The 11,978-nt window shown below is 37.8% G+C and overlaps 2 protein-coding genes across 2 annotated transcripts; one reads left to right on the top strand and one right to left on the bottom strand.

The window, feature by feature from the left end:
- The first annotated feature begins 372 nt into the window (after positions 1–372).
- On the top strand, positions 373–4,205 carry zgc:153372 (uncharacterized protein LOC767695 homolog). Its single transcript, XM_044354912.1, has 10 exons — positions 373–764; positions 1,327–1,460; positions 1,907–2,057; positions 2,135–2,271; positions 2,636–2,705; positions 2,811–2,892; positions 2,995–3,126; positions 3,207–3,349; positions 3,512–3,634; positions 3,933–4,205. The coding sequence occupies exons 1-10, from the start codon at positions 729–731 to the stop codon at positions 4,008–4,010; spliced, it is 1,086 nt and encodes a 361-aa protein (XP_044210847.1). The 5' UTR covers positions 373–728; the 3' UTR covers positions 4,011–4,205.
- A 429-nt stretch (positions 4,206–4,634) lies between these two features.
- On the bottom strand, positions 4,635–11,605 carry aifm4 (apoptosis inducing factor mitochondria associated 4). Its single transcript, XM_044354911.1, has 19 exons — positions 11,484–11,605; positions 10,770–10,859; positions 10,551–10,660; positions 10,334–10,443; positions 9,455–9,499; positions 9,275–9,356; positions 8,942–9,054; positions 8,667–8,753; positions 8,496–8,587; positions 8,201–8,331; positions 7,690–7,805; positions 7,512–7,583; positions 7,345–7,408; positions 7,098–7,174; positions 6,757–6,874; positions 6,554–6,652; positions 6,379–6,454; positions 6,185–6,289; positions 4,635–5,537 (listed from the first exon to the last, which is right to left on the bottom strand). Exons 2-19 carry the CDS (start codon positions 10,856–10,858, stop codon positions 5,507–5,509), a joined length of 1,617 nt encoding a protein of 538 aa, XP_044210846.1. The 5' UTR covers position 10,859; positions 11,484–11,605; the 3' UTR covers positions 4,635–5,506.
- Between the last annotated feature and the right edge of the window lie 373 nt (positions 11,606–11,978).

Below are 11,978 nucleotides of genomic sequence, written 5' to 3'. Positions count from 1 at the left end.
TTTGACAAGTCTGTTGTGTTTTTTCTTAAACTGCTTTGGCCAACATTTTAGTGTGCTATTAAAGTAGTAGAAGTGTTATTAAATGAAAAGCTTTTGTTGTATCAATAACAAAGTGAAATGGACAATGTCCAGTTTATTTGAAAAGTAATTGGTGTGATTTTTTTTTTTTTTTTTTTTTTTTTTGCTTGTTTGTTTTTGCTACATACCACCATAGGTAAACTGTATGCCAACTAAATGGTTGCATTTTACAGTATTTTCGTGATGTTTACAACATTAGTTGTATTGTACGTGTTTGTGTGTTTGTTTTGTTTTGTGGTCATTTAGAGTTGTATGAAATTACACTTTATTCTGAAAAAAACGACCGGAAAATGGGAGGCAGGTCTCGGGTCGTGTCCAGATGGTAACCCTAGATTTGCTCAACTCTCGCGAGCCGCTTTAAAATATTCCTCTTGTCTCTCTGGTTTATAATATGTTAGCGCTGTGGTTAGGTTTTGCTTAAAACGATAATTTGGTAATGTGGATCAAAGTTACTACTTTCCTTCCAAATCTCGCGAGAGTTTTGCAATTTTTTGCAAATCTACGGTTACCATATCTAAACATGCCCCTTGTCTCGTCTGAGGTCCACCCTGGTGTGACCCAAAATACTTCTCATTGATAGTTTTTGCTTTTTAAACAGTTCGGATCCACTTTTTTGCAACTTTTTTGTAACTCCTTTGTTTTTGTATGGAATGGACACTTGCGAAGACGTGCGGGAAAATGTTAAGGTACAGTTAACTGAGTTTGGATTAATGAGCAATGAGCTTGCTTTATTTTCATACATTTGTTTGGTTTTTAAGTTAATGTCACAAAAAAACATGTTTAGGCTATCACAAGAAAATTTTCGACACTTTGCAGAGATTAACTGCAGAAAGAAAGATTTTCTCCTTTTCCCCCAAAAGCAGATCAGATATTACACAACAGTGGCTCAGTCTATTAATTAATAACCCACTGAATGAGTCCTGGAGTTTAAGATACTGACGATTCTTTAGGCAAACCAAATTATTATAGAGTGTGACTGTAAAACATTTATTTAAAAGCTTTAAGGAACTTAATTGCCAGTGATGTCCTGCAAAGAGATTTCATCCTTATTTAGTGATTAACAGTCAATTTAAGTAAGTAGCTTATAGCCTACATACTGTGTTACTTAATAATATAGTGAGATAATGAAGTTTAAAAAATATTCTTCAAGATTTAAACACTTTTATTAGTTTCAGCTAAAAGAAGCGTGTAGAAAGAGCAGCCTGTGTAGAAACTGGTGTTGACTCATATGTGTCATCATGTTTGCAGAAATACTACGGCAGTCGGCTGGAGTCCTCTTGTGATTTGCAAACAAGTGCTGCTTCCTGCAGTTTGTCTTGCCGCCCAGTGCCAAGAAGTGTCACTGATGCTCTGAGCCTGGTTCACCCCGAGGTGATCAAAAGGTACCGTTTACATTTTTCCTCATCTTTACCTCTGCGTCATATACATCTTGAGCAATAACTGGAAGGCACAGTGGAAATTATTTTTCCTGCACAACAGGCAGATTTCTGCGAAATCTGCAAAAGTCAATTTCCTGTCTCACTTTTGGGATCACAGGAATGGACTGTTTCATAGCAGCTGTCTTTGATTATTTATACTAAAACAAGAGTAAGAGAATTCATACACTGCAACCATCCTTGTCAATACATCAGGCAAAAGTGATCCATTACAAACATGCAACAGTTTGATTGACAAATGACTGAACCAAGACACTGAAGCTCAGACATTTCTATCACAGCTTTCCTATCACAGAGTATCTTACATTTAGTGATTTCAATTTCCATCCAGTTTAACCAGCTTTCTTTCTCCTTGGTTATGCACTGTGGTCACTGACAGTACTTTTCTCCAGATTCTACGGCTGCGGCCTCCCGTTTCCAGCGAAGCTCGAAGGCTGCAGAGTCCTGGACCTCGGCAGCGGCTCTGGCAGAGACTGTTATGCCTTCAGTAAACTCATTGGACCAAGTGGGCATGTCACCGGGATCGATATGACAGAGGAGCTGGTAATGACATATGCATGTATACACACGTTGGCACTTGATTCCTGTACTCTCTACTGACTTAACTTGTATTTCTTTAGATCACAGCATCTCGTCAGTACATTGAGTACCATCAAAAGAAATTTGGCTATGAGGAGCCCAACGTCACTTTCGTCCAGGGGTATATGGAGAAGCTCGGTGAAGCTGGCATACAGAGTGGCTCAATGGATGTTGTTCTGTAGGTTTTAAAAATGGTTATCATTCTACATCTGTGATTCCCAACCTGGGTTGTGAGATAAAGCTAAGGGGTCCTAAAATGATTACTTGGATAGGAAATAAGAAAGTCTGCCACATAAAATAATATTTTCTCGAATCTTCACTTTTGTCATTGTGAAATACTGTCTTTAGGCTTCAAAAAACATTCAAATCTAACAGTCTAATAAGAGAAAATCACACACATCAGTACAATTTACAAGTGGACATATTTAGCATCATAACCAAAAAAAGGTTAGGAACCACTGTACATTATCCTACTCTGTGGTCTGTTACTATAGCAACATGGATAGATCAAAAAACCAAACTGATTTCTATTCTCTTTTCAGGTCCAACTGTGTAATCTGTTTGTGTCATGATAAAAGAACAGTGCTACAGCAAGCCTATAATGTCCTAAAGGTTAGTGTCTTCACACTAATTTCTACCAACAACATTTATGTAAAAATGTTCCTGGAAAGATGCACGAGAACAGACTCTGACTCTCATCACTCTCATTTTACACAGGAAGGAGGTGAACTGTACTACAGCGACATGTATGCCAGTAAAGTCGTGCCTGATCACATGAAGCAAGACGCAGTTCTGTGGGGTAAAACGCTAAAACGCTAGAATTGTTATCAAATTTCAATGTGAAAGGCAAGACACACAACGTACATATCCTTTGGCTGTGATCTCTTTCCTCTGGATTTAGGTGAAGGAATGGGAGGCTCTCTTTTTTGGAAAGACCTCATTTCTTTGGCCCACAGTGTGGGTTTCAGCACTCCACACCTTGTTTCAGCAAGCCAGATTGTTGTTTACAACTGTGAGCTCAAAGCAAAAGCAGGTAAAAAAAAGGCAACATTTATTTTTAATGACAGGTGAATCATTTTCATTCTACGATTGAGCAAGCTCTTTATTTTGCAGGTGACATCAGCTACGCGTCGGGCACTTACAGGCTCTTTAAACTGCCCAAACATCCAGTCATGACTAAAGCAACTGTGACCTATAAGGGAACTGTGGCAGATTGTCCAGATCAGTTGGACTTTGATTCATCACACTGTTTCAAGGTATAAAACAAGCTGCATCAGACAAGGCTAATATACAGAACTGTTGATGAATATTTTCACAAGTAATGAGTCCATTTCTCATTTCAGAGAAAAAAAACATCAAAAAATCACCTTTTATGTCTTTGGACAGACTAGGTTAATGTTTACTTTTGTGCTTTGCAGAAAGATGTTGCAGTGGAGGTAAATGGAGAGATGGCCGCAATCCTCCAGAGTTCCCGTTTTGCTCCGGATTTCAAAATCCAGACTTTGGATAAACCAGAGTCCAGCTCTGAGTCAACCCCACAGGTAGCTGGTCTTCTGAAATGATTTAATTCTGAATGGTTACCTACCGACTGTATCCAGAAAGGAAGTAAAGTCGACCCATTTTTTGCATGCAAGAATCAAATTAAACATTTTTTCAATCATTAAACTTACTCAATTTGAAATCTGCAGCTTCAGAAATACAAAAATGTGTAATAATTTTACAGAAAAATAACTTTGCAGTGTAAGCTTGTTGGCAACAGAAGTTTTGTTTGAGTCTCATCTAAAGGCTTAAGGTGCTACATAAATAGTGTAATTTTGGATTTTCTTATTTTTTTCTCAGTACTGCCATCTCAACCCATTTCTGTTGGCTGACAAACTGGGATCCTCGGTGAAACAATGCTCCAAAACGAGCAAATAAAGAAGAAGCAGGAAATTGTCCTGAAGACAGAAGACAACTACGGACATTGAAACTGTCAGACTTTAAGATTTGTTGATTTTATCAAGTCCATAAAGATTTGTAAGAAGCAAATCATTTTATAGTCATTATGTACCTCCTGTGATGTAGTTAAAGACAGTTTAGTCAGGTGTCAAATAAACTGAATTTCATGATTTATATCTGTGCTCGTAGCCAACGCTGTTATAACAAATTAACTTGTGCAGACACTAAATGTGTTTTTGTAGTTAAATGACTTTCACAAAGTAATAAATTGTTTGAATTCTTTGAAGTAATCAAAGTAGAAATGTCAATTGGATGTAAAATCTGAACAGGTAATGTTTTGATACATAAAATAAGCTGTAAAAGCAGCTTGCCAGTGTTTTTATAGTTCAAACCTGTTCTCTGTTGTGATTGTGTAATATAAAAGAGTAACTTGTACTGACAAATGATAATTATCTAAGTACTTCCAGTCAGTATGACTACAGAGTGAGCTGCTGCCCTGCTGATGATTAATAAACTCTCACAAAAGCACACAAGGGTCTGTTTGATAGAAAATGGGACAAATAGATTCAGGATTCATGGATTCAGATTAGCAGTGAACAACAGTTTTAGAATGACAGAAATATACATGTTTAATAAGAAATGTTTAAGTACACATACATATGATTACATTGTTTTTTGCCTGAGCAACTGTCAGACCACCAAAACTGAAACAAATGAAGCAGCAAAGGTGATCTAGAGATGAGCAATGATTTAGTCTGTAACAGAAACAAGAAGAAAAAACATCTTCCATACTGCACACATAACAGTAAAGTGGATGAAATGCAAAGTCAGTTGTGACTAAATTCCCTAACAGGTTCATTTAATGCCTGAACATTAGTTATGAGCCACCAAGCATCCAGGTTTTATTTTCAAGTAAATGAAACGTGGTTAAATTACCTCAAAGTGCTTTCTCTTTATCTGGGTTTGAATTTAAAGAACATAAAATGAGCTCATTCATCACTAAATGAATATATGATATATGAATATATGAATCCAAGTTATCAATAAGCTAACTCACGATTCATTTAAATAGTAAACATGAAACAGACGTCTCAAAAACAAAATATTTTTTATTTTAATTAAGTGACTCAGATATACTGGCTAATAGACTGGTGGGTTGGACTGTGTGTTTTAAATAGATAAAATACAATGAACTCTATATGTCTTTAATATGAAGTCCACTTAGTCTCATCCAGCCTACGCCTTTAAGACTGAGATTAGATTATTCACTGGGTGCAGTAAAGCTTTGTGTTGCTGCCATGGTAACAGTGCTCTGAGTGAGAGCAGGGCAGAGGTCTGACGGTCTTTCAGAGGGCTTGAGGCAGTAAACTGAGTGATCCAGTTTGGCACCGGATGAGGGAGAGAGGAACAACAAAGAGAGAGGCGACGTCCTTGGTCACCGATGGGTGTTACTCCTGGATACAGCAGACATCTGGTTACACCTGCAGCCAGCTCAGGTCATCAGCCCTGAACAAACACAGATATTCAAATATTCAACACAGACAGTATGTTTACATGCACACTAGTAATCCATTTACAGGTTTTATCTGGTCTTTGATTATATTTAGGATTTGAGTTCTGTACGAGTGGATAACACAAACAGTCAGTGGAAAAACTGCAGCAACAAAACAATCTGACGTCATCACGAAGAGGAAGTAGAGGTAACTTTGTAAATGGAGCATTCAGAGCAGGCTGAAGCCCTGACTTTAGACTTAAAGGTGATATTTTTACATATGTTCACCTCAAATTTTGGAATTTTGACCATGTTAAACATAGACATCCAACATCATAACAGTATATAAATGACAATCAAAAAAAGCATGTTATGTCCCCATTAAATTACATGTGAAAAGAACTAAACCTGAACCAGACCCAAGCCTGAAACTTAACACAACAAAATGACCCAAAATCAACCCAATACTTTATGGGGTCGCAGAGCTCTATTTCTCAATTGCCAGCCCTGCATTGTGTATACATGACTATTATGTCATCCACGTTTCCAATTACTGTCTGCTGTTGATGCAGGTCTACCATTGACATCCCACAAGGTATTTAATTTGCATATAGTATATAAATGTGTAATCTAATGTGTGTGGATGCAGGACGACACTCACTGAGCCTGTGCTTTTGTTATGCGCTGTCCTGTAGCCATCAGTTCTGCCAGGTGAGTCACAGCAGGGTCAAACATCAGGCTAGCTGCAGCAACCACCATTTCATCTCTGTCGACAAAGGGAGGTGCAGGAAATTTAATAGCATGATGTAGCAATTCATGTTCAGCTGCATAAGGAGTTACTCAACAGCTGCTTACTTAATATAAAAAGCGAGGAATTTCCTCTCTTCCACTTTGCCTTTGAATATGATTTCTGTGTAGCCTTCCCCATAGCCTGTAAAAAGAAGAAATAAAAGAGGGAAATGAGATTCGGTGCAGTGTGGGCTTAAATATTCTAATATAAGAGTGACAGTTTCTCAGTAAAAACTCCCACCTGTGTATCTGATACTCTTCCCAAGCAGCACAGTCCAGAAGAAAGGAGCAGAGTCGATTTTGGTTGGTTTCTTTAGCATATTTAGAGCAGCTATTCTTCCTGAGGAAAGAAAAAGAAAATGAGCATGATACACATTAAATCATTTTTCAGCCAGACAGAAATCCCCATAAAGCTGTGTCTCTTTGAATCCCTCAGTCTCTTACCATGGGCTTGTGACATTTGCCAGTGACCAATGTTGACCCTTTGGTCTCCACAAATGCTCAGAGGGAAGGAGGTAACGTCTCCAGCACTAAAAACATCTGGTATGTTGGTCCTCATGAACTGAAAAAAGAGCAATGTGTTTACAGCAGAGCTTCAATATCAGGCCTAGAAGCAAAGTGCTTCACTGGACTTCGTCGAATTTTAACGTGCACATTTCTCAGAAATGTGTCATGCACACATCACGATGTATCATGTAAATACACATCCAGTCATCCCAGTCACCTGGACACAATTAGCTCAGAGATTAGCCATATCAACACCACGGTGATCACGGTTTGTTTACCTTGTCTACAATTACAGCTTTCTTAGAATCCACTTCCACCTCACTTCCTGCCAAGAAGTCTGAATTGGGGATCACACCTGGGCAGAGCAGTGTTTGCAATGTTAACAGAACGATAAAGGTCTGTATATTATAAGGTGTAAAAGTTGCATGCGAGTTCATAATCTGCAAAAAATAAAAGATTTATTTTCTGTCATATATATTAATCAAAATACACATCATAACACCTGGAAACAACACAGTTAGTTACCAATTCCTGCAATCACCACATCAGCTTCCAGGGCCACACCGTTCTTCAGCACCACCTCTTTTACCTGCAGAAAGACGATATTTATGGATCCACAACAGAATATCGAGGTTTGAAGCAGCACAATCTCAGATTCAGCGACAGCGAGGATTGAGTAGAGGTAGTGTTACCTTGCCATTCTCCCCTCTGATCTCAGTGACTTTGTCGTTCATGTAGAACTTAACATTATGTTCCTCCAACATCTTTAAAAGGTAAAAAAAACTTAATTAAAATTGTGTTACATTTAGTAAAAACGGATAAAATTACATACAGCTGTGACAAAGACAGAATGTCATCATTGTTTCTTACTTGCATTGTCATCTTGCCGATCTGTGGGCCCAGAGAGCGCTCATACGGGTATGAGCCGGTGCCAACGACAGTCACACTGGAAGCTTTGTCTGATAAGTAGGACGCCACTTCCATACCTATTGTGTTAAAAGAAAAAACGCTAGTATCATTGTCTCGTGTTGTCAGTTATTTAATTAGTATATTTAATAATAAGACATCTTGTCAACATGTCAGAGTAGGAAAAGCACAGGTGTAAATAATAAATTAAAGACAGCTGAATTCCTTTTAGCAGCTTCAGTTTCAGCTTCCTGCTACTGTGCATGTTGGCTCACTGTCACACTGTCACGGCGTACTGGGACACTTGAATAGAGCAGAGCCATTGTTAATGAGTAACACCTGTGCTTTTCCTGATAGGTCTAAATGTCTGCTGTGAAAAAGCTTATTGGAGCGTTTTGAGATAATAAAAAACACCAAAAAACAAAAATGAGCTAAGATTTATACTGCAATGTAAAGAAAACTCAAATCTGATTACCTATGAAGGAGGCTCCAATGATGACGGCCTTACGACCAAGGCAGGAACTGTGAATCTCTTGGGAGTCTTCATAACTCTGCAGTAACTTCACTCCCATCAAGTCCTTACCAGGACAGTCTAGCTGCCTCGCTCTGTGAACAGAAGAGGGACTATTATATTGCTAATGCTTCATGGAAGTCTTACAACTCAACAATTCCAGATGTTTTTTTTTTTCACAGTCTTCTATGTGTTTGTGATACTTAAGTGTAAGAAAACAATCTAAAAACTATTTGAGGAAGAGGAGAATGAGTCTAACCTGCAGCCCGTTGAGATGAGCAGCTGGTCGTAATGCTGCAGGGTGCCATCACTCATCTTCACTGTCTTCTCAGGTGGGTTTACAGACACCACCTGACACACAAAATATATTTCAGTTTTTGCAAGATGGTGAGACCACATCACAAATATCTTTTTTTTTTTTGCTTATCACCTCTTTCTGTGTCCACACTTCTATCCCATATTGTTGCAAAAAGTCACTTGTTCGGAGGAGGATGCTGCTTCTGTCCACATTCATAGCCTGAAAAGAGAAAATGCCATTTATGTGTTTAACCATTTCTTAAAAATGTCTCTTGTTGAAGAGACATTTCTTCTAAACAAAGGTTAACCACACACTTCAAAAAGACAAGCAATGCAGGATGGTGTTTACTGTAATTCATGAATATGAAGTGTTTATTTGATTGCATGAATACAGGTCACAGTTCTTACCTTACTCAGTTTGGGTTTGTCAAATGGAGGCAGGGTTTCTTTGGTTACTATGATGATTCGACCTTGGTAACAGTTCTGCCGCAGCGTCTCAGCACAAACCAGGGAAGCAGGGCCTGAACTCACAAAGATTACAGTCAGTCTGTTCTTACTTAGCCGGTATATTCAGAGACAGAGCTTAAGGACACACAGCAGCACTACACCACCAAGTGTAGTTGAGCACCATCTCTAATTTTTTCTAATTATCTGGGACGATTTCACATTTTTGTGAGACTGATGGCCTGAAGCTTGAACTGTCATGTGAAATTTCCCATGATTATTACATCCAGTCCTTACCTCCTCCTATGAGCAACACTGTGTGTTTGATGTCTGGTTCCACGCTGCACATCTCCTTCACCCGTCTGGTCATCTTCAGAGTCTGAACATAAACAACGGATCGCTTAAAATGGAGTATTTTTACACAAAATGGAGGGAAACACTGTGATCATTTCATCTACTTAACTTGCAGTCACTCACTTTTTTGTTGATGGAAACGTACACGTTGCCATCCTGAACTTTGACCTGTAAAATGAATTTTTTAAAAAGAGAAGTTTAGCCACAAAATATGAATTACTAGAAGATTTTTTTCCCCCAAAAACAGATCATAGCACAGTGGAGGTAATTTGTGTGCACCACCAAAATCATGTTTCCAGACTGCGAACGGCAGCAGCTGAAATGTTGACAATAGCAACCATTTTATAAGAAAGAAGAAGTACCCAGAACAATAATAATATCCTGAACTGGAACTACAAATGTTGTGAACGAGGGATACGTCATATGTGCAGTTCTTGCCTTAAGTTTGCACAAATTAAATTCAACACCATGTACTCAACATATACTGTTTAGAAAGCAATCCTAATGACAGCTAAATACTAACTGTACTGACTAAATATTCCTTTGTTTGATCACCTTTCAAGCCAGTCTGCAATACATGGATGTGGGGCCACCTGCTGTTGTGACATCTAATCCCAATTTTGGTAAAAAGTCAAAATTCATGTCCACGAAAGATACTGTATATAAAGAAGTTGTATTTGGAAATAAAAGTTGTCTTTTTACACCACACGAAAAGAGTGAAATTGCAACTTTTCTGATAAACCAATGTATGCTTTTGTTAGAAAGGTATATAAACTTAATCTTGCAATAATTAAAACAAAAGAACATGCATTTTTGTTTCCATTTAAAGGGCATAAAAATCATGACATCAACAGAATATCTACAGAACGGGCAAATTGTTGACCTAAGTGTTTGTGTAAGTAAATCATAACACATTTTAAGATTGAAAGAATATCTGGATTCATTCCTGTTGAAAAAGCAGTAAATTGTTATTAAATGTTGACCTCAAATGACAAGTTTTACCTTATAGTTGGGCAGACAGTCCAGACCTGGATACTCTTCAATATCTCCAGTTCTGACATTGAAGCAAGCGCCATGAAAGGGACATCTCACTTTATCACCAATCAGTGCTCCTGGATTATCAGAGAACACGCAGTTAACACTACTCAATGCAAAAAGGTCGTTAATTCAGAGTAAGATGTGTAGAAAGTGAGAATCTGGATGTAGCTGAAGGCTTTACCTTTAACCAGGGGAGCGTTATAATGAGAGCACTGGCTTCCAACCGCACTGTACTGACCCTGCGTACGGACAAGCAACACCTTCTGATTCTCCACAGATACTTCTTTCATCCTTAATAAACACATAGAGGAGAAATAGTGAAGGAAACGTAGCTACAGACAACTGAAACCACAGAGGGTGTAACATTTTTAATCTGTTATCTTTGATTGTTGTGACTTACTGTCCATCTTTCAGGTCAGCCTCCTGACAAACCAGTCCGGTCACCTCCTCCAGCTCTTCACCATGAACTGGTTCTTGGCATTGATTCATTCTTAAAAGACATTAAGAAAACCTGCCTGTTGTTAGGCTGACTGGGTTAAAGTGTACCTAAACAACAAAGAGGTTCTGTGAAGGACACACAATTTACAGGTACTCAGATTTCATTTAGCTCATTTAGTTTATTTTAAAAGGTACATTTTAATTGTGTTTTTTGTTCTATTTTAATCATAAATTATATCTCATGGTTGATGATTACAGTATTTCCAATCTGTTTCACCTGTTTGCTGTATAATCTGTATATCTTTGTGCATTAAACAGATTATATGCCCAACACAAATAATATTACTGTTCATTCAAAACCAGCTGTATTGCAACTTTCTCGTAATTCTTATATAGTCAAAATAAAAAGCACGAGCACTGCATATTTTCTATTATTAGCATTATGTTTGGCTCCAGTGAAGAGAAATTCAAACCTACATTGGAAATTGAGATTATTTTGAAACCAGAGGGTATAACGTAACTGTGAAGTTGACAGAATACTGTAACTAAAGCATCGCAGATCCGGTTCTGCAGCAACTATTCATCCTATACATCGTCCTCTCGAAACGCTTCATACATTTAGCTCGTGGATGTATTATGATTCATAAAACATCATAAATAACTGCGCTATCCTCACCTTGGTCTTTTTTCTTCCTTGATGCTCGCACAATTGTGATCCTCGCCAGTGTTTTCAGCAGGGGAACAAACGTGATGCGTTCGCGAGCGCAGGCGAACCGCGTGACAGCCAACCGGAGTCCCCGCGAGCTCCTCCCACAACCAACAGCGATTAGATAAAGACAGACTAACGTATGGATAGATAGATAGATGAATGTGAAGTCCCTAAAATTGATTTGGTTGTTAATGTGATCATTATAATAAGTTTATTCAAGGTACTTATAAGTTTTTTATTCACAAATATAGTTTTCTTAAAGAAATAAACATTATTTTCTCTGTTCCTTAATGATTTCACATTTTTTGAACTGTCTAAAATCTCTTCAAAACAAAAAGAGTGTATCGATTATTATAATTACATTTTGAAAACGTTTAGAATTGCCGTATTTAAAAAATATATTTTATACTGTACTATTATAATTACTATTTTATTTTATTGTCATTGTCTTTGTCCATCTAA

The sequence above is a fragment of the Thunnus albacares genome, chromosome 6, assembly GCF_914725855.1.
Source record: "Thunnus albacares chromosome 6, fThuAlb1.1, whole genome shotgun sequence".
NCBI classification, from domain to species: Eukaryota; Metazoa; Chordata; class Actinopteri; order Scombriformes; family Scombridae; genus Thunnus; species Thunnus albacares.
This window is presented reverse-complemented; position numbering and strand designations above follow the sequence as displayed.

Excerpts from the sequence above, each read along its gene's own strand:
- zgc:153372 (XM_044354912.1), top strand. The coding sequence starts at position 729 with ATGGACACTTGCGAAGACGTGCGGGAAAATGTTAAG. Across the intron at positions 2,706-2,810 it reads AAGCCTATAATGTCCTAAAG|GAAGGAGGTGAACTGTACTA; the intron begins GTTAGTGTCTTC and ends CATTTTACACAG. Across the intron at positions 3,635-3,932 it reads GCTCTGAGTCAACCCCACAG|TACTGCCATCTCAACCCATT; the intron begins GTAGCTGGTCTT and ends TTTTTTTCTCAG.
- aifm4 (XM_044354911.1), bottom strand. The coding sequence starts at position 10,858 with ATGAATCAATGCCAAGAACCAGTTCATGGTGAAGAGCTGGAGGAGGTG. Across the intron at positions 9,500-10,333 it reads ACTGTCTGCCCAACTATAAG|GTCAAAGTTCAGGATGGCAA; the intron begins GTAAAACTTGTC and ends TTCATTTTACAG. Across the intron at positions 7,175-7,344 it reads TGTGGTGATTGCAGGAATTG|GTGTGATCCCCAATTCAGAC; the intron begins GTAACTAACTGT and ends TGCTCTGCCCAG.